The 20902-nt window shown below is 41.3% G+C and overlaps 1 protein-coding gene across 4 annotated transcripts in view; it reads right to left on the reverse strand.

The window, feature by feature from the left end:
• Positions 1-4002: 4002 nt before the first annotated feature.
• The window catches only part of nlgn2b (neuroligin 2b), a 71652-nt gene continuing 54752 nt past the window's right edge, over positions 4003-20902 (reverse strand). For all 4 annotated transcript variants that reach the window (XM_088279786.1, XM_088279787.1, XM_088279785.1 and 1 more), the window contains 5 exons: positions 13041-13226; positions 10800-11065; positions 10308-10461; positions 9064-9430; positions 4003-8158 (listed from right to left, as the gene is read on the reverse strand). In XM_088279786.1, coding sequence (XP_088135912.1) covers positions 7216-8158; positions 9064-9430; positions 10308-10461; positions 10800-11065; positions 13041-13226 — 1916 coding nt within the window. In that variant the 3' untranslated portion in view covers positions 4003-7215. The remainder of the gene's footprint in view (positions 8159-9063; positions 9431-10307; positions 10462-10799; positions 11066-13040; positions 13227-20902) is intronic.

Raw genomic sequence — 20902 nt, forward strand, 5'->3', positions numbered from 1 at the left:
TGTTTCCAATCCGCTCTCCGACGCTCGGGCTCACCGAGCAACCCGAAGGAGGTGGGTCAACAAGCTGCCAATCACGATGCGTGAGCCAATCAGAGGATAGAATTGCGCTCATGTGTAGTGTCAGGGTGACGGAGGAGGAGCTTGGATAAAGCCCTTTAATTTTAGCGTGTCAGAGTTGAACCACAGCCAGCACAGAGAAATAGATGTCATACAGTATATTCCACATCCAATACAAAGCTCCTTACATGTATTTGTTTTTTTCCCATCTTTATCAAAGAAGCTACACAAATGGAATCTGAAGTAATCCCTACGTTATTCGTTTGCGTCATTTAAAACCAAGTGCGAGGGGCACACAACACATACTAAACGTGGAGGGAGTCTGACATTTAATATCATTTCATGAATAATTTTCGCTCTCGTGTTTTAGGTGATGGAGTATTCATGGATCTGGCCATTTTCTTCGGACAGACTCTACAGATGGGGAGGGCTGCGAGTGCTTCCTGAACCAATGAGAGGGGAGTTAAGGGGTGGTATTTAGATTATGTGTAAAGGGACCGACCACCCGTCGCCTCCGATCTCATTTTCCCTAACCTTGAATCGTAACATTGTCAGTGTGTCGGCGCGAAAGTGCTCAGTAAGAGAGAGAAAAAAAGGATGAAATGGAGAGTGAAGCTAACTGCTAGCAGCTGTCTCAAAAATGCCATAGCAACAGCCCGAATCCGCTCAATACGGATTGGGTATTACTAGAAATCATGTGATTATTCGGACCAATCAGCAATCTTTGGTGCAGAAGTAACGCGGACTGCTGCTCAGGCCAAAATAAAATGTGTTGTATGAGGCCCCCTGCTGGGTTGATGTGCGCTTCGACACAGATTTTGGAGTTACCTGCCGAAAAAAAACCCCACATGATCACTTGGGATCTAATCGAGTAAAGTGGTAGACTCAAACATTCATTCATTCGTCACCTAATAATCCAGATTATTTTGAATGTTAGACTCACGATGTTCTTGATTTTAAGACAAACAATACTTTTTCAGTAAAATACAACCGCAAAACAATTATAAATGAATGTCTCAGAAATTGCAGTTCACCATGACCATCCATCCATATATTATAACATACATTTTAGAGATACTTTGCACTGTACGGTATTTCCCACAACGAACTACAGGAACACGCAACAAATGAACCTGCATTGCCACCAAGTGGGAAATATGAACTACTGCAGGTTGATTATAATAGCATTTTTAAGTCTCAGAAAATGGGCGGGAGAAACATTTTTTTTTAAATCGAAACTACAGGGAACTGTGGATCAAATTCGAAATGTATTGCACCAGTAATAGAAATCAAATCTAATGTAGTTACTGTCCTTTGCTGCCCTCTCCTCCATCCTGCATACCAATGGAAATTGTTAGTTGGATGAGTGGGAGCAACAATCCTTCACCGCCCTAATAAATCATTTGGAGTGACTGAGCATTGTTATTCATCCAACCATCAACCATCTTGCCGAATCTAATCTGAAGTTACGGCAATCATAACTAATGTCGGCAAGCCCAGTGATGCAGTTATCTGAACAGACATTTTTCAGATGCCAGCATTTTGAGGATGTGGAATTTTGCACATCCCTGTTGGAGAGTGCAGAATTCCTGCTGTGGTGTTGGTGAATTATTTGTATATAACATCACAGTAAAATGGAATGCTGGAATCCAACAGGATTTGAAATATGATATAGAATTCAATCATCTCCACATACAGTACATCATGTGAATATGTCTTCAAAACTTAGTTGATGTTATCATTTCTCAGAGAGTCATTATCACAGTAGCAAAACATTATTTGCAGTAAAACATTCTTTGCGTCTTCACTCGTATAAACGTGGCATTCTGATAATTATTGCGTTTGTGGAATACGAGTCAAGCATTAAAATCAACCAATTTTTAGCCATTTCAGGGGCGGCCATTTTGTCACTTCTGTCAACTGAAAATGACGTCACAGTTTTTCAGGGCTCAGATAATGACCAATCATCGCTCACTCGTGGAAATAAGATGTAAGTACCAAAAACAAACAGAAAAAAAAAAACTTTACTCAGAGGGAGGTCGCGATTCAAACCAAAACGTGCGACAGATTCATGCTGCCACACCTACCCATTATTTATTCAAATTTAAATCAATTTGTTTACGATGGTCAGCATTTCATATATTGTTCTGTCCTTGAATTATAGGTGTACATTGCCATCTAGTGATGAACGAGCAGTACTTCCGGAGCGTTGCTTACAGGGAAACCATTATTATCTTCACAAGTAATTGGGTTCAGCGCAAGAGAAAAATGATGCCAATAAACTCTGCATCAGTCATCTGAACAATATAATCTATTTATGATGAATGTGCTGAAGTTTAGACAAAGGAAATGAATGCAGTGTACATCATCCATAAATTAGGAGTCATTCTTCCCCGTGGGGGATTAATTAAAGTTTTTATTGCAGCAATATTTCAAGAGGGTTCTTTCAGAGTTAAATTATGTCAAATTTAGGTAAAAAAAAAAAGCAGACCAAGACACAGATGGAATTAGGAAAATAATTCTACAAATCCTTGTGTAATTTAAATTTGTATATATTTCCAATAAAATGAGATTAGTTTTGGATTCTGCACCAAAAATTGTGTTGAAAATAGCTGTCAGACTTAACTCAACAAAAAATAGTTCCCCAGTGTAATGAATTTCCTTGACATTTTGGTGTACAAATGTGCTTAGCAGAATGATAAAAAGAGATAATATTTGGGATCTGAACATTATTTTGGTCAATTCATGCTCTCAACATTTGTAAAAAAAAAAAGAAAAAAAAAAAGAAAACGTCACAAAAAGGATAATGGCAAAGAATTTGTTTAACAATGTTTGTTTTTAATGTTTTCCAGTTTAGATACACAACATACAGTGTGTAATAGCCTCTATTTGCAAATAGAAATATTAACTTTAATGATTTTAACCCCTGTGTGGACATGATGCTCTCTCACAGAATCTGGAGCTTCAAGCATTTTACCGAATCAGACTAAATTAACAAGACAAACAGGTGCAAGCCTTCTTTTTTTTTTTTTTTTTTAAACAGTCTAGCAACAAATTTCGAAGGCTACTAAGGATAAACTGCCACATGTTCAAACGCTTTACCTTCCATTCTCATTACCCAATGCCAACATAAAAACTGTTTTGTGTAAACATGTAAACTTGGTGAGTGTGCTTCCATTTCCCATTGGCTTTTCCAAACCTCCCTTTTGTCATATTAGAAGAACGGCCAACACAAACTCCTGACAAACTTCTCAACATCTTTTAAGCCAACCCCGAAACATTGTGCAGGCAAAATTGCAAACGATAAGCGAACCGATCACCATGAAACGATCTTGCAATACAACCAAAAAGGGCATCAATGAATTACAACCTCGCCAATGACAGGTTGGATCATATGAAAATTCAAGACATTGTGAGACATTAACAATTCAACCCAAGAGCATCACAAGGTAATTCGATGGTTTGTTTGAAAGCACATTTCAATTATCTGCCTTATCTCTTTTCTGATAAATTTCCTTCATCTGTTCTTCGGCTTTACAACCAATGAAAGGACTTATTTTATTCAAAAAGCTGCCTTCACAACCGATGGGATAATTCGATGCAATTCCTCAGACCGTCATATGCAGTTTAATTAGGACAATAATATGAAAGCGTACCTGAGCTCCTATTTATGCTTACCTGAACTTTTGTCTTTTTTTTTTTTTTTTTTAATTTATTTATTTTTCTAAATTTTTTTCCTTTGGGAATTTGCTCAGGAGCTCTAGAAGAAAAGACAAATTAAACATACACAATGGCTAAAACCAAGTAAATCATCTAAACTTTGCACCTGTTGTCACAAACAGAAATTTCGGCCAGTCAATCAAAACCAAACGACAAATAATATTTACAAATCCCAGTTTGTCCTCTTACAGTTAAAAAATGTACAGTTTTGTCCGTGTGTTGGTATTTGTATCTTCTTTTTTTTTTTTGTCCTTTCAAGTCCTGTAAGGAATGCCAGTCCTGGGCTTCTGTGTGTTGTTATTCTCAGCACACAGGATGCAAAACATTTACAGTGAGAGAATCCCACTCCCCTTCGATTTTATACGATGAGTAATGCCAAACATTAAAGATTTTTTTTGTTGTTTTTTTTTTTTAAACCAGGTTGTTAAAAATGCATCCTCTGTGCATTGACTGCTGTGACGAGCTCATTTGCCATCGCGTCACTGAATCACGATTCAGTCCAGTCTCAATGTCGCTGGGTTTTCTTCACAAATGTCCATATCGAGTTGTGCAAGTGATGTGAAATGCACGTTGCAAGGTTCTCACCATCATAAATAGATCTCATTCTCCCGCTTGGTTGAGGAACGCAACAAAAGAGGTGGGAAGATCGGTGTTAGGCAGTCTTCAAACACGCAAAGCATGTGGCTAATGTTGGTCACGTACACAAACCTAATGTAGACTACAGCCATGGCGAGATTCTTTTTTTTTTTTTTAACTTCCTGTAACATAAAGTGTTTTCTTTTTCTTCGCATATCATTCAGAGACGGCGACTGTGCAAACATCACCATTGGCAAAAGATAAGAGAAAGACTAAAATGAAGAAAAAAAAAAAAAAAGAAGAGGCTTGAGGGATCAGTCTTTGTGGTCATGGGGCACAATCTCCGGGTTAGGATTTTTGAAAAAAAAAAAATAATAAAGAGGAAATATTAACTCTCTGTTATAGTTTTACACAATATTCATCTCTTAATACTTTAAGATTTGTCAAAGTAAAATCTCTGAAGAAGTCATGTAGACAAACTCATAAAAAAATAAAAATGTTCCTGTCCACACTCTTAAGGAGAAAACAGCATCATGCAATGTTGGCTTCGGAAAACTCCATGTTCTTTTCTTAAATTAGGATACATTGAACTCGAAAAAAAGAAGAGACCAGCCACAGTGGAACACTTGTTTTGTTTGCGTGTGTTTGTCAAAAACCAAAATGAAAAGGTTGGCACTTTTATGACGGTAATTCCTTCAGTTACGATCGAGTCAGCGTGGACCTCTGCGGGCAGTCCACTGGATGCCAGCAAGAGGAACTTTATCACAGTACTTGGCACCAAGAATGCTGGTAAAAATGAGATATCAGAATATCTTCCCCCATTCATATCCTTACAATTTATTAATAATACATCATTTACATTTGGGTGTTTTTTTTTTTTTCATATATAAAAGACTCCAAAAGGGAAAAACGAGTCTTGATGGGATCGCATGAAAGAGGAAAGAGCCATTATGTTAATGGATTAATGAAATGAAAGAAGGGGGCAGATGCGATGAGGCAGCAAAGAAATGGAAAGAGTGAAATGGGTTGGAGGTGTGTGTGTGTGTGTGTGTGTGTGTGTGTGTGTGTGTAGAGACACACATCATGAGAACAAAAACAAATAAACAAACGGACATGAGCGGATGAGATGCGATGAGTATAATGGGCAACCCACCGACTGAAGATGATTCGCTTGCTTCCTGTGCGACCCAAAAGTTGAAGCACCGATCTGGAAATGCCAAAATGACATTTTAAACCTGTTGCAATAAAAAAAAAATTTTTTTTTGTCTGAGCCCTGTCGAGGGTTTCACACTAAAACACAGAACACAGTACCAGCTGTTGGCGCGTCTTGTTAAACACACATGACCCAAGTCCCACTTCCAGATTGGGCCTTAAAGCTGCAATTTGTAAATTTCAAGAAACCGCTGACTTGTGACCGACAGCGTTTGGGCGTATATCGTCGTCTCGGGTAAAGCGAATGTGAATTCTTTTGACCTTTCCTAAAGCCATGAAGACTTGCCTTAACCAAGCCGACATGATGCACTGCGTGTCACTGATTACATTTAAGTCAGTGCTCGTTTCCAGATGATTCTTGCCACTAAATTGAGCTTTTTTTGTCATCCAGGCAAAGAAGGAAGTCATTTAAGGACTTGCCGTTAACTCATCCTTTCGTATAATATTACAAGCCCCACATTCCATAAAAATTGGGCGTATTTGTCGCTAAGGGGAGGAGACGAAGACCTCCGAGGAATCTGATTGGACGTCAGGTAAGTGTTCTGATCTCACAGCAATACCATGACAACTTTGTCACATCATTACTTTTCTAATTGGAGGAAAAAAATGACATTGATGAAAAACTAATGTGTTTTGGGTGAAATTGTGCCTTGGGCTATGCTATTATGATGATTTTTCAGCACAGCTGAATCCCCCCCCAAAAAAACAAAAAAAACCAGGAGCTACAATTTACAACGTCAATGCGGAGCTGAATTTCCAAAGAATGTAATGAGTCGAGAATTATAATGCTGTTCAATATGCGCGGTGAGCGGTACAAGGGGGTGACATCAGAGTAATCTGATGAGATGCTTAGTAAGTGCTTTAACCTTGTAGCCATTCCATCCATCTCACCTTTCTGCATCTTTTAGTTTTGGGAGCTGACGGAAAATTGTGTTCTTTCATTCAATTAGAATGTGACGGCAAATGGTTTAGCTATTAGCTATGTTTGGAATTAGCAGAAGAATACAAACGGCGACGCGCTCGTCATTTCTCTGTTAATGGCGAGCTGACAAATATGACTTCAATAGGCTGTGAGCGGCGCAGGGTTGACGCGGAGCAAACTGATTCGATTCCTACTACCGTATTTTCCGGACTATAAGTTGCTACTTTTTTTCTCGATTTTGGTGCGGCTTTTCTGTGGATTTTTCTTTCACCACTAGGGGGCGCTCTATAGTTCAGAAAATACACTAAATATATCAATTTTTTTTTTCTTGGGTCGGTTCTGTTTTAATTAGCAAAGTTGTTGCCGTGTTAAAAGGCACAATCTGTTTATGCACCTATACCAAATCGTTCTATTTCGAAGAAGCTTCAGTCCTTGGGTGCTCGCTGGTGGCGGCTATTACGAGTGAGTAAAGCAAGCGGAAGAATAAGATTTAGATGCACAATGTTAGAAGCAATTGCTTGTCTCTCAGGTATCGCAGTCAACCCAACCCTTGACCAGTGAGAACGATTCGAGAGGTATTTGTCACCGCTTAAAATCTTACAAACTGCAGCTTTATTGAAGGGCTTCATGGAAAAATAGCTCGTAAAGAAGAGGAGGCGGTGATGAGGGTGACGATGTACGGTGCGAGCCCCGCCCACAGCGGGGGCCAGCAGAGGTTGTGCCGGGTCCTATACGCGAGTAGTGGAGTGTTGGTGCGGCAAGGCATTGTTGCTGTGGCTGGGGACGGGTGTGGTGGAGGGGGCGGGGACGGGAGGGTACGTGTTGAAAGGGTGGAGGGGCTGCATACTGCTGATGGTGCTGGGGATCATGGTGATGGCGTTGGCCGTCATAAGCGGCACATCCTCCGGCGCCCGCCGCAGCGCCAGCGTGTAGTCGGGCGGGCACACCGGCGGCCGCAACGGTTCCAGGTCGCCATGGATGCCGCGGGACGGGAGGGGGGTGCCGTGTTCCAGCTCCACTCTTTGCTGTTTCATCTGCAGTGACATCAGCTCCTCTTCCTGGCTCAGGGCCAGGTCGTTGTGCGGCGGGGACCCGACGACTCCCAGGCCGACGCCCATGCCCATGCCCATGCCCATGGTTGCGCCGCGCTGCGGGGACAGGCGGCGGTGACGCCTCTGCATGAGTTCGTGGCGCTTGTCGCGTTTGTAGTAAAGTGCAGCAAAGGCCAACACGTTGAGGAAAAGGAGAGAAGCGCCCACGGCCACCGTCACACTGAGCTCCGTGGAATAGTCCCTGGTCTCAGGGGGGAAGGGAGTGTTGCGGGGCCTCTCTGAGCCGTCCGGCTCGGGTGGATAGGTGGAGATTACAGGGTGCCTAGTGGAGCGGGTACCGGTGTTGTGGTTGACATTACCGCGGTTCGGGTTCCCTCCGGGCGGCAGTCGGGTGGTGATGGAGCTGATTATTTGTTTGTGGAGGCTGTGGAGGTGCGGCACCAGCTCCAGCCAGAAAGCTACCTTGTTGGCCCGGTAGTTGTCTCTGACACGCGGCTTGAGGCCGATATGCAAGTACTGCTTGTCTTTGGAGCTGAACTTGGTCCAGGTCACTTCCTCAAAACGGTTTGGCTTGGTGTGGATGAACGTGGTGTCCTGAGGAACTGGTAAGTTAGGATCACTGGAAAACAAAATGAAGGAAATTGATCGTGACTTTTAATATATACCGGCGCCACTTGCAAATATTTGGCGTGGGGAGAAAAAAATTACAACTAGCCTAATAATGTGAACAAAAGCCGAAATGACTCGCCTCTGACTAGTTGATTTATTGTGAATGATTTTAAACACTGCAGGATCCGCGAGTTTTTTAATTTAAGTCGGTGTTCTATGGAAATGTTACAACGATATTTGTCATCAGGATAGTTTAGTGAACAAAATAAAAAACTAAAAAAAGAAATTTGGGGTGGCACAAACTAACAGAAACTACATTTTCCGTTTGCAAAACGAACTGAAACTAAAAATTATAATTATAGCAAAAATCGTTTATGTCTTAATTAATTTAAAATACGAGCCACCTGGGGTTAATTTCAAATGTATTCATTTTGGTGTTCAAAACACGTCTGTTTTTGTTTGACTGTTAATGTTTGTCACACAGAAGTGACATCATTAAGCCAATTAAAAAAATGTAAAAATAGCCACCAAATGACGTCGCTCGGAGGAGACGCGAGGATGAGGCTCGAATGGCTCACCTGCTTTTGACATTTAACTCAAACCGAAACGTAAATGAGAATTATATTGTCTTTATTAACAGTAAAGAAAAAGGTGACTTGAACGAGACATATATTTTAGTTCTTCACATTTTCAAACATAACACGCCATTTCTACGGGCCAATGAGCTTTCATTAAATTGGCGGCCAGAGGCGACGTTCTGGCTTTGAGATTACATAAGGGGATTCTTTAATTCAAATAAATTCAAGGTCCACCGCATTGGAACAGATCATGTTGGACCTTAGTTTCGTTGCATTCTTCATAACTTCACATGAATTCGACTTTCGAGTTCTTTTATACATTTTGCACCACACTTACCCCGTCTTAGCAAAGTTGGTCCAGTACGTCATGACCACAGCACTGAGCATCACGTCGTTCTTGGAGAAGTTACATGGGAATAAATCGGTGGCTCCGACCATGGGAATGCCGAACACATACGGGATCTCATCTCCGTGGGCCGCGTCAGCCCACTCAGGCCTGGCCTCGGTCTGACAGTGGTGATGGAAAGTGTAGAAGAAGACGGGAGACTGGAACTCGGCGTGCAATTTGGCGGTGGCCACAGCGGGAGCCACCCACTGGTGGTCTGTGAAAAGAGCCAAGAGGGTCTTCCGACGCATGTCACTGTTGTCCCGGTCAGCCCAGTCTGTGTACATGAACTTTATGGTCTCACGCAGGATATCTTTACCTGGGAGGGAGGAAACAAAACAATTATGTTTATTGAACATGTGGGGGATCGTGGATGAAGGTATGCACTGACATTTATTTGTAGGAAACATATAATTGAACTGAAAATTGTCACGTTAAGATCAAGCCAATCATGAATTAGGAACGCAACAAATAAAAGAAACCGCAGGCACGGCACAATATTGTAATTAGTCGAAACAATGATGTTTTTCCATCAGTCTGTTTTATGACAATATGATCTAATTACCTAACCACCTGAGCTATAATTAGGGCAGAAATATTGCATTTTTAGCTCAGCATGTGCCATGGATATGAATTGTTACACTCGTGTGTGTGTGTGTGCATCAATGACGCTTAACTAAACTTCATATAATGTACCATTTGGTTAAAATACATTTGTAAAGGCCGGATTATTAATTGGCGTGCAAGCATAAGCAGAAGTTAACCGCGTCCATCTAGTTCCGGTCGTCAGTCAATTTTAGGTCAGACAACCATTCGGACAGAAAGAGTGCCACCGCGCCATCAGCGAGTGAAGCAAGGTTTCACAAACTCTGAAATCGAATGTGTGCAAACATTTGTGTCTATAAGAGCTACGCAAACGGAAAGCAACCTCTCTTGTCGGGTTTGTTCCAACAGCTCGGCAGAACAAATATTTAATATTTTAATAAATGCCAGGTCTCAAGAGCGAGACAGTGGCCGCAGGTGTCAAACTGTTATGTTTAGGTTAGTGAGGGAATTGTGACATTTACTCGTTAAAATTACTTTCACGTATACGGTCGGAAAAAAAAAATGGCCAAAAATGTTTTCTTAATTTTTGCCATGTCCCTAAAACTGTCTACGCAAATTACGGTATGACTTAGAGAAGTAGGACATCTAACCATCAGGGTATCCGTAAAGATTGTCGACAAAGTTGGAGATGGTGTAGTCAAACGAGGGCCCGGATATGCCATCTTCGCCTTCGCTGTCATCCACAAACTTCAGGCCTTCTCCTTGATTTACGCCCAGCAGTATGTCGTAGTTCAGGAACTCACCCTGATGTGAAAATCCACAACACACCATTCACACTTTGAACATGATCAAAACGACAACGTACGCTGAATGCCAGTGACGGACGGTCAAGACCATCAAGGCCTTCTCTGCTCGCTTAACATAATCAAGAAATCGTGATCATATTCTTCACATAGATGTCATATTATATCCTAGTGTTGAATTTTTAGGTTAGGGTTTTTATCCAATCAGAATTCAGATAGCTCCTGTTGCCAGGCAGATTTCATGATCCCAGTAGCATGCACTATTCAAAGAAAATACAATCTGGATATCGTGCATCAAGCGTGAACCAAAGTTGCAAAGACAAATCCGACCACACTAACCTGCTGCATGAGAATCTCGGGGTCATCAGGCACCACGTCGCCATCGACAACAGGTCCGAAGGCAATGTGGTAGCGTGCGGGCTGGATGTCTTGGTCCACCAGCTCCCGAAAACTCTTCCTCCTCAGGCAATTCACCAACTCGGCCATATCCCCCAGAGTGCAACCAACCTTCTTTGCGAGAATTTTGGTGTACATGACCGGTCGGTAGTTGACTGACCAGCTGGAAATGGCGGAGCCACTCTGAGCGATGGCCCTCTGAAACAAACCTACATGTTGAATATTGAAGAAGAAACATAATTAAGGGCATGTTTTTCCTCTCTCTCTCTCACTCTTTTTTTTTACAAATTTTTTTTATCCTGACACACTTTTGCTTGCAGCGGAAGATGCATTCACTGCCTTACAGTGAGCCTAAATAATGCATAGTTTGGCGGATGAGCATTTATAGAGCACTGCATTGGAAGGAAGACGAAGAAACATCTCTGCAACGAGCAGCGAATACTCATGCACATTAAGGTTGGAAAACAAGAAGCAACGACGGCAAAGGTAAATGGTGACCAGCGTGCACTGTGTTGCATAAAGTCAGATTTTAGACTGCAGAAGAGACGAGGAAGAGAAAGGAACATACTTTGCACTGTTGCAATGCCGCAGTTATGTAAAGCGGCTTGCTGCCCCTCTTTTTCTTTTTTATCTGCAGATTCTGTCATTAATAATTAACCCCACACACATTCAGGCAGCAAATTCTGCATGTGCCCCACCCCCGCTCCTTTCCCTGTGAAATCAATTAAGCAGCCTCTCAGCTCGGTTCATCTCTCTACTGCGCACGCAGTGCCTTTAAAAACTGCTCCAACTTTGTCTGCAGTCACTCAGAATTACAGCCCACTCTCCAAGTGAGGGAAAGAGGCTTTAGTTTCAACCATAAACGTGAAATACATTGGCCGGTTTTACATTTACACTGGCATTCGCACACCTTAATGTGATTCAACACAAAATCATTGTAATAACCATGTAATAACACAGTTATAAATGCTCGCCAGAGTTGGACAGGTGCTTCAGCTTGACATCTTCTCGTGTTGAATGTGATGAAAGTTTTGAACCTGAATGTGTGGCCCTTCTCAGTCACTACATTACATAACTGAGCAGCTTTTCACCATTTAATTCCTAAACATATTGTTTGAATTCAGTGACAGTGTCAAGCAAACTAAATTTGAACATCTTTATAAAACGCGACATTTTTAGGATCTCATTAGACGGTGTCGCTGTAATCGAATAAAAAAAAGTTTCTGGGATGTGTGTGCATATTGATTCCACTCCGCATACGGCAAATGGATTTGATGCAAATGTAAATTGTTTTTAATTCAATACCGAACAACATCACAGCCATCTGTCAATGTTTTCCGAGTCAGGATTATCAGTGATGTGTTCACCCATTCATGCAAACAAAAATAAATAAATAAATAAATCAAATAATAATCTTCAATGTCACCTTGCCATGGCAAAGGGTAACAGTTTGTTATTAACATAATCAGATTTCAGGGTAAAATAATAAGTAAAGGGTGCTTGTTCCATTCAAATTTTCAGATTAATCACCACCTGGGTGGATTTAGGACTCAAACATCTGGTGTGTGATTTCCATTTCTGCCATTCAGAAACTAATATTAAAGGCAGAGTCCTGTACAGTCAACCACTCAGATGCTGTCAGTGAAGGGCTGCACACCACTGCAAAAAAAAAAAATAAAATATATACACAGTATATGAAAAGTGGAGTCTGAAACCGAATATGCCTTTTGTAATGTCTCGTCCAGAGAGGACTTATTGTTTGGGACAAGCACAGTCATTGCAGCTCTGTGATCTTACAGCTACATGGAATAGCCGTGTTTGGAATGATTATCGGGCTTGTGCCCTGAGGTGAGGATTGCGTTCAACAAAGTCATCCAAGCGTAAAGCCTCCCCGAATAAAAATTAAAAATAACAATTAAAATCAACCTCTACTTTGCGGTTTTTCACTTTTCGCTGTGGGGTTCCGGTCCCCATTGACCGCAAAAAAGGAAGGATTACTGCAGTATACCGAGCTACTGCATCCCTCAACGTATTAAACCGTGTCTAGGTGACCAAACCCGCGTCTTTCTTTCTTGACACAGAACCTCAATTTAAATTTTTTTCAGGTTTGAACACGAAAACAAAAAAGCCTTTTAAGTCAGCTCCGACTGTGTGTTTTCTTTAACGTTCCGGCTCCAATCTTACCTTCAGAGTGGTGAGAGAGGATAAGAAGGTTCACGCAGGTGGCACCAGCTCCCGAGCCAAAGATGGTGATTCTCTCCGGATCTCCTCCAAAGTGGCCGATATTTTCATTGAGCCAGCGCAGTGCCTGGATCTGATCCAACAAACCGTAGTTCCCCTTGGCAGACTGGTCCCCTGTGCTCAAAAAGCCTGCAAAGAAAATTAAAACAAACACGGGAAAATAAATGGGGGGAGAATGACACAGCGAAGAAGATTGTGTACAAACAGTGGGGCGGAAATTCAGAGGAACGCTATGAAATAATGATGGGCCTTGGCTGTGTTGTAAACCGACGCTACAACTCATGTTTTTGTCCGCTGGGATTTTAGACAAATAAAATCGCTCCAACCTGAGCAATTTCCTCATATCAATGTTGCGCAGGAGAGCAACAATACTGAACTGATACGCAGTCGAGTTTACGTTCAGGCAGGAAATGGATGAGATGTATGTATTTATGCAGATCTTACTAAAAAACAGCACCTGAGACTTTGCTCCATATTTGGTCGACGTTTCAAACATTGGCATTGACTTTTTACAACCTCCCCCCTCGAATGTTTGAGGCAGGCGTGGGCAAACTACGGCCCGGGGGCCACATGCGGACCGTTAAACGTTTTAATTTGGCCCGCCAAACTTGAAAAAAATTAAATGAATAAACCTTGTTAATGTTTTATTTTTTTTTTTTTTAAATACTCTGGTGTGTCAAACGCAGACATTTTCTTGTAATGATTTTGCTCAATTTCATTTAAATTTTTATTTATTTTTTTTCTTCAAAGAGGTGAGGTTACCAAAACACACCATCCATCTGCTCCTGGTCCGGCCCATCTGTCAAATTTTAGAACTCATTGTGGCCCACCAATCAAAAAGTGTGCCCACCCCTGGTTTAAGGTGTCCCATGCAAACTACAAACAAATTATTATCAGAGGGGAAAACTTGCTGTAAAATGACTGGTCCCCAACCATATGGACATGGACCATGGACCAGTAGCGGTCTGCGGGATATTTAATACCAAGCTGTACAAAAAAAACATTTTATTGCACATCAGACCCTGAGAGAAATTTTATTTCGATATTTTGCACGAGTCAAACAGCTCGTCCAGAAATGAGATATTAAACCAAACAAGTTTGGAAAGCTTCTTTGGAAAAGGAAAAAGGGCCAAATGATCAAACACAGGAAGAAGAAGTTTAAACCTTCCAAGAAAAGAAAAGCTGTATTCAAGAGACAAGTACGATACTTGCAGGTTTAAATCTACAGATGATTCTCATGCACCAGAACTTGTTCTGCATAATGTGTTGCGACAAGTCTGCAAATGAGCCAATGGGGTTTAAAAAAAAAAGAAAGAAAAAAAAAAAAAGCACTCAGTACCTTGTTTCCAATTCCAACATGCAATTTTTGCCAAGCAGGATTTTCAGCAATAATGGCGACCCCACTAAAAAATTACGGAGTAGACTGGACATAAGTAACACAGTTTGGGTGTAATTGGCTCCCATTAAGCAGAGATTGGAAAAGGCTTGTTGAAGAGAAACAAGCGCAGGGCTCCCGCTAAATGATTACAACAACTGCAGTCAGTGCTAGGTTGTATTTTGACTGCATTCAGCGGAAAAAAATTGTTCGTATTGATGCACTGAAGATGAGCAAAATTTGATTTTGCAGATTAGTGTGTAAAATACATATATAATGAAAGACAGTCATCAGAGCGTCGAATAAAACCGCAAGCTATGCCTTGGTGGAGGTCAGCTCTTATTGAGTGTCATCGAAGTTTTTTTTTTTTTTTTTTTAAAAAAGCTTATTTTTTTCATACAATTAGAGCAGCAGTCTGGACTGCGGCGACTACAAAGAAACAGTTGATAGAGTACAAAATTGCAGCGCCCTCGCAAGGGTCTGAAAGTTGACAATTTTATACACGCGGTGAGTAGCGATGACTAGCAAATTGACCTCTCGATAGCAATCAGAGCAACATTCATATCTGAGTCCGCACTCTTCAGCGTACTTACGCCACAGTTAACAGCACTTTCAACCGAGAGGGATTTTGTTATCCTAACCTGCCGATTGCGATTCATAATATTGTTACACTGTCCATTATCAAATGGAGAACAAAACACATCAAATTATTTGCAATAAAATGTTCCTTCACTAGTCTAAAAATGGAAAAATATCGGATTTATATTGTGTTTGCACCTGTTTACTGAAGATGAGCCATGATTGGTCGTTATCTGAGCCCTGAGCAACTGAGATGTCATTTTCGACAGCTAAGTGTCAAAATGGCCGACCGCTGACATGCCTAAAAAACGGGCGAATTTTGTGGCTTAACTCATGGTGGGCCAGTCTGGAACATTTTCTTGTGAAGATTTTTCTGGGGTAGACATCGCCTTTATGGATAGGGTGCGATACGTCAAGACAGACAACATTCACGTTGTTTTCCACAACTACAGACTGTTAAGACTCAATTATTATTTATTTATTTATTTATTTATTTATTTATTTATTTATTTATTTATTTATTTATTTATTTATTATTATTATTTCTTTTTTATTATGTATTATGCATTATTATTATTATTATTATTATTATTAATGCAATACAAATAAGAAATAAACAGGAGTACTGAATTATTATGTGACAAGCATATTTTAGTCGTCCGGCTCTTTGTGACGGTGCGGATTGTATTTGCTTGATGCACATTTGCTCGCGCTTGTCCTACTTCTTTGTGGTCATCTTATTAGGTACTGTTCTTAAAGATGTCATCATCGGAATCAAATTGCATAATTTCTGGATTACGGTGTGCTTCTTCTCGCACGGGATTACAAACGTAAATTATACCGCGATCAACGTGCAGCGTGGAGTCCGAGAATAAAGGCGTTATCCTCAGAGCAACCTCGCAATAAACTAACTTTCTCCCGAATGCAACTCTGACCTGAAGAGGTATCATTGGTGACCTTTGCCCTTTGCCAGAACCACAGTCATGTGTAAGTGTCTGCTCTGTGGCTGAGTGCTGAGCTTCCTGCCACCGTTGCCTGGCAACTGTCCAGCGCTTCAGGCTAAATGATATGGGCAGATACTCGCCAAAGCGCTTTGCATACAGACACGCACGCACATACACTATCGAGCACAGAAACCACACACACATACACACACACACACACACATGGAATCAACCACAACACAAACAGCTTGTGAACTTGCATGCAATCACGACTACTCTGTCATTTTCTTTGCAAGGGTAACATTGACAGAGGATTGTTACGTTTGCTGTCCGACTTTGATGTGCAAACAACTACGATTGTTCATTCACTAAGTTTGCTTTCTATTTACCCGTTTGCTGGGCTGGGCTGAGATTCTTGCTGGTTTAAGTGCTGAGAGCAGCAGCTAATGCATCTGAACTTCTATATATGCAACACTAGCTTTTGGTAACGGCCTGCGAAGTGTGGGGGAGAGTTGTTAACCTTTAAATAAAGGCTGAAGAGAGAAAGCATGGGGCTGAATAACTGATAGGGGGCATTTTTTTTAAAGCAGAATTCTGAATTAAATAATGGTCAAATAAAAGAGTTCTTTTTTTTTTTTTAAAGTTTGGGAATGGCAAGCAAGGATTGGACACCAAAATCACTCGGACAGGAATAAATGTAAACCGTGTGTGTCTTACCATAAAATCAGAAAACAAAAAACAAAACAAAAAAAATCAAAGAAAAAAAAAAAAGTCACTCTCTAAAGTCTAAAGTGGAAAGTACAAGTATGACCTCCCCTTACACTTAACTTAACTTCCTTCGGAATCCTAAAGGGAATAAAGGCCTAATTAATGTCTCTCCAAACACATACAGTATGTGCTGTTTTACTGAGTAAAAATAACCGTTCTGTGAAAAAAGGTAATTAAATGAGCAAAGCTAGCGGTGGCCTAAGGGGCTGATTACTCGACACTGTTTTTAACTGGAAGGAGATAAAAAGTTGTGTCACTCATTGGCAGCCATTATGGAACCTAGTCACATTTCTCCACAAGCATAATTTTTTTTTCCATTTATAAAACCACAATATTAAGTACCGAACACGAAAAAGAGGATTGGCATTCATGTTCGGATTTTTGCCAGGCATAGTCAAATACTTAACTACAAAACAACAATGGCACACCACTGTTACCATGTTTACATTTCCAGAAGTTTTTGCACGGTTGTTGAAGAAGGATTAGTCTGATAGTATATGTTGTGAAAAGCTGAAATGCAAAGTTGAGACGAGCTGCCCCTCCACGACATGTGATCGAGTGACGGCCGACTTGGAGGCCATTGGATGCATGCCTAGCGTATGATGGACCCCCGGGGTAGGTGACCCCTTGGGAGGGGGACTCCAGAGAGAGAGAGGGGGGGGTTAGTGACAATCTTCATGCGCTCTGACTGCAAAAATATCTGACACATATTATTTGATTTCAATTCAATTGCAGCTGCAAATTTGAATTCACGATATTCTCAGTAATCATGTTCGCTGTAACATGTATCCACTCGACTGCGTGCGCTTAGGAATGACTCATAATGTAATTTTACATTCATCACCACGCATTAGTGGTCCAATTATTCTGATGTGAATGCTACATTAGGAGTTCACGCTTGCAGCCCCCATCGGAGGTTATTGGTGAGTTCTGTTGTTATTATTATTATTTATTTATTTATTTTCTTTTAATGAAGAATATCCGATTTTCCTTTCGCCAGCAAATAGATTTCATCACGGCTAGCAAATTGTGCAAACAAATCAGCAGAAATTGGATGTATGATTTGAATCATAATATTAACAGCATAACAACGTGTTGCGGTGTCGGGTTTCTCTGTGAACTCACAAATGTGACAGTTTTGGATTTAGAAAAAAAATAAAAATATTCTCTTGCATAATTAAATGAAAGTGAATGTTTGCCGTAGGTTTTTAAGGACTTGATTTTCCCAAGCTTCCACTTACAATCGGAGGGCCTTAAAACAAGGGGTCTTCAATCGTGTTCCTCGAGTCCGGCTGTCCTGTGATCAGGATCGTGATCTCGCATCTGAAGACCTTGCTGATTATCTGATGATTTGAATCAGGTGCGTTGCAGCAGGGAGAGGAAAAACAGGAAGGACAACCGGTTCTTGAGGAACAGGATTGAGGATCCTTGCATCGAAACAAAATTGTTGTGGTTCTTTGAGCGAGGGAACGAAAGTGTGGGATAATTGCAGGTCGATTTGTGAAGATGGGGGGGGGGGGGGGGGGGCATCATTTGAGTTGAGAAACAGCAGAATTTTGAAAGAAGGCTGGAGGTAGGGGGTGTTGGAATTGCCGTTGTCATCAAGAAAAGACCTGCTTTGGAAAATACCTCTTGGTGTCTTACAGGATCTTCAATCCTGTCCTGTCTGTTTTCCTTCTCATCCTGTTGCAACACACCTTAATCAAATGATCACGACGGTTATCTGGCTTCTTCGGACTTTGACGATGATCTGATCATATGAATCGGATGTGTTGCAGCGGAGCGATGGAAAACAGATAGGACAGCAGACCTCGAGGAACAGGATTGAAGACGCCTCTGATAGCACGATCTTAAAATACAGAAACGCGTCGAGCATTTGAGGGATAGGATTGGACCAAATTGCGACTGCCTGCATATACCTGGCCTTAGTTTCAAAGCTGTGGTTGTAAAAGTTGCGGTATTCACCGACGTATACCTCAGGACAGGTGCAGCCAGCGAGCTCAAATTTGGCAGCATGGGGAAAAGAAATACATCAACCTCTTCCTGAGGTGAAAAATGTGCTCACTCCCAGAGCCCAGGATGGTGGGCCTTTTCTCCAGAGTTCATTAATTAGTTAATTAGTTAATTAGTGTGAACAGATGGCTGTGCAGCACAAATCAGAAGGCTCGCTCAGCCCGGAGCAGGAGGAAGGCAGAAGAAGGTGAGGACGGATCTCAACCATCGCGGTCGTGCGCCGCAAACATATTTTTATTCCACGGTAATTAATATTTCATTGCAAAAATGCTGGGTTCCAATTTTTGGTTTAAAAAAAGAAGAAGCCATTTCAATGTGTGGTAGGATACGTAAACCCAAACGTGGCGGTGCGCTTGGACCGACTGGTGCAGCCTTCCATTTGAATGAATACTTTGCATTGCTGCAGATTGAGGCACTTCTGAGGGTTTATTTTTAGCCCTTTCCCCATCTCCCCCCTTCTCTCTTGCTCATCCGCCTCCATTCCCTGCTCTGTCTTCCTTCCTTATTCCTGATCCCCTATCAGCCTCTTAAAGGTACAGGCGTCGCATGAAATGAAGATGGCATGAACAAGTTTGCCGCCATGTAAGCGCAGGATAATACCAAAGATTAGAGCATAAAAACTGACTGAAATACGGCCGGCTGGTGTTTTTCTGACTCAAATTCCGAGTGTCGGAGAGGAACCCGGTTAAAGATTTAGACGAATGGTGCGTTATTCATAAATAGTCACACATGGCCTGCAAACTAAATAATCCTGAAACACAAATGCGTCGACACACACACGTGCACTAACTCACATGCGCATCAGGAAATTGTTGAAACACACACAAACAAAAGGATACATCGGCTTAGTACAGTAACCTATTTGAAGCGTAGCTGTGAGAATGTGACGGAGAAAGTCGAAGCGCATTCCAACAATGGCAAAAGAATCAAAGGGCACTGCGTCATCTCCTCGGAATCACTCGAGCAGAATCCGAATCACTCCCCGCCTATTTAAAGACGTGTTTTCCCGGCATCTTAAATGGAATGCTTGCGGAGCAGCAAACATATTGCAGAATATCAAACATCACCGGCGCGACTGCTCGCACAGGACATATCACATTCAAACCAACAAGGTTTTGCGTCGCAGAACAAACGCACAAGACTTCCGAGCCGAAATGGGACTTAGGAGAACTTTTACAAAGCTGCGGTTCGGATCACATGCTCAACTGGCTAATGGTTGTGACTTTGTGTGACAGCGTGCTTAAAGGATCCTACCGAGCAAGTGAGCAGGATACAGCTGCAGGTTGCAGTCATCCAACTCACTTTGTCCTTGTCCCTGGGCCGCTAAGGCCCCCCCCCCCCCACCCGATGGCCGGGATCATGTTACCCTGTGTTAATATGCAATGCCATTCTTGGACGGCATCCTAAACTACTCTCACCCCCCCCGTGTTTGTCATTGTTCAGAAGTGTTGAAACAGGCGCCATGCAACAAACAAGATCTGATTACCCAACTGGGAAGCCGCGCAGAGAATGTGTGCAAAAAGATGATGGCGGATGCAAACACGTGAGTCCGTGAGTGCAGAAAAAAAAAAAAAAAATCAAACTGAGAGGAAACATTTGCCACTTAATCCAAAAATCAGTCATTTGAATTTAGTTTTCACCGGCGGAATGTACGACAAAGATTCTTTTATGGTTCGCGGACGCTCGCTGTTTATGCATTAACACAAACATCAATTGATTTTTCGAGTTTCATTTTCGTCTTCGATGAGTTTGCGGGAAATCGAGTCTATGTAGAAAAAAAAGGAACGGAAGTCTGAAACATTCAGCGGCAAAAAAAAAGTATCCTCATTGTGTGAACTTTCATTAAGATGATAAAAAAAAAAATCAGATATAAATTATTAATATAAATATGCAATAAATATAAATATAAATTGATATAAATTTCAGATTCAATTTGAAGTCTCCAAAATGTAACAAAGCTGTTGAAATGATGATTTTTTTTTAATTCTCGCAAAGGATAATAGCGTTATCATCGCTACCCAAATTTTGCACAAAACGCAACATTTTTCAAAATTATTATTAACAATTGTGATGAAAAATAAGAGAAAAACCAAAACTTTCCACTCCAATTGTGTTGAAATTAGCAC

This window comes from Idiotropiscis lumnitzeri, chromosome 17, assembly GCF_059441095.1.
Source record: "Idiotropiscis lumnitzeri isolate Australia: NSW breed Sydney's pygmy pipehorse chromosome 17, RoL_Ilum_1.0, whole genome shotgun sequence".
Classification (NCBI taxonomy): Eukaryota; Metazoa; Chordata; class Actinopteri; order Syngnathiformes; family Syngnathidae; genus Idiotropiscis; species Idiotropiscis lumnitzeri.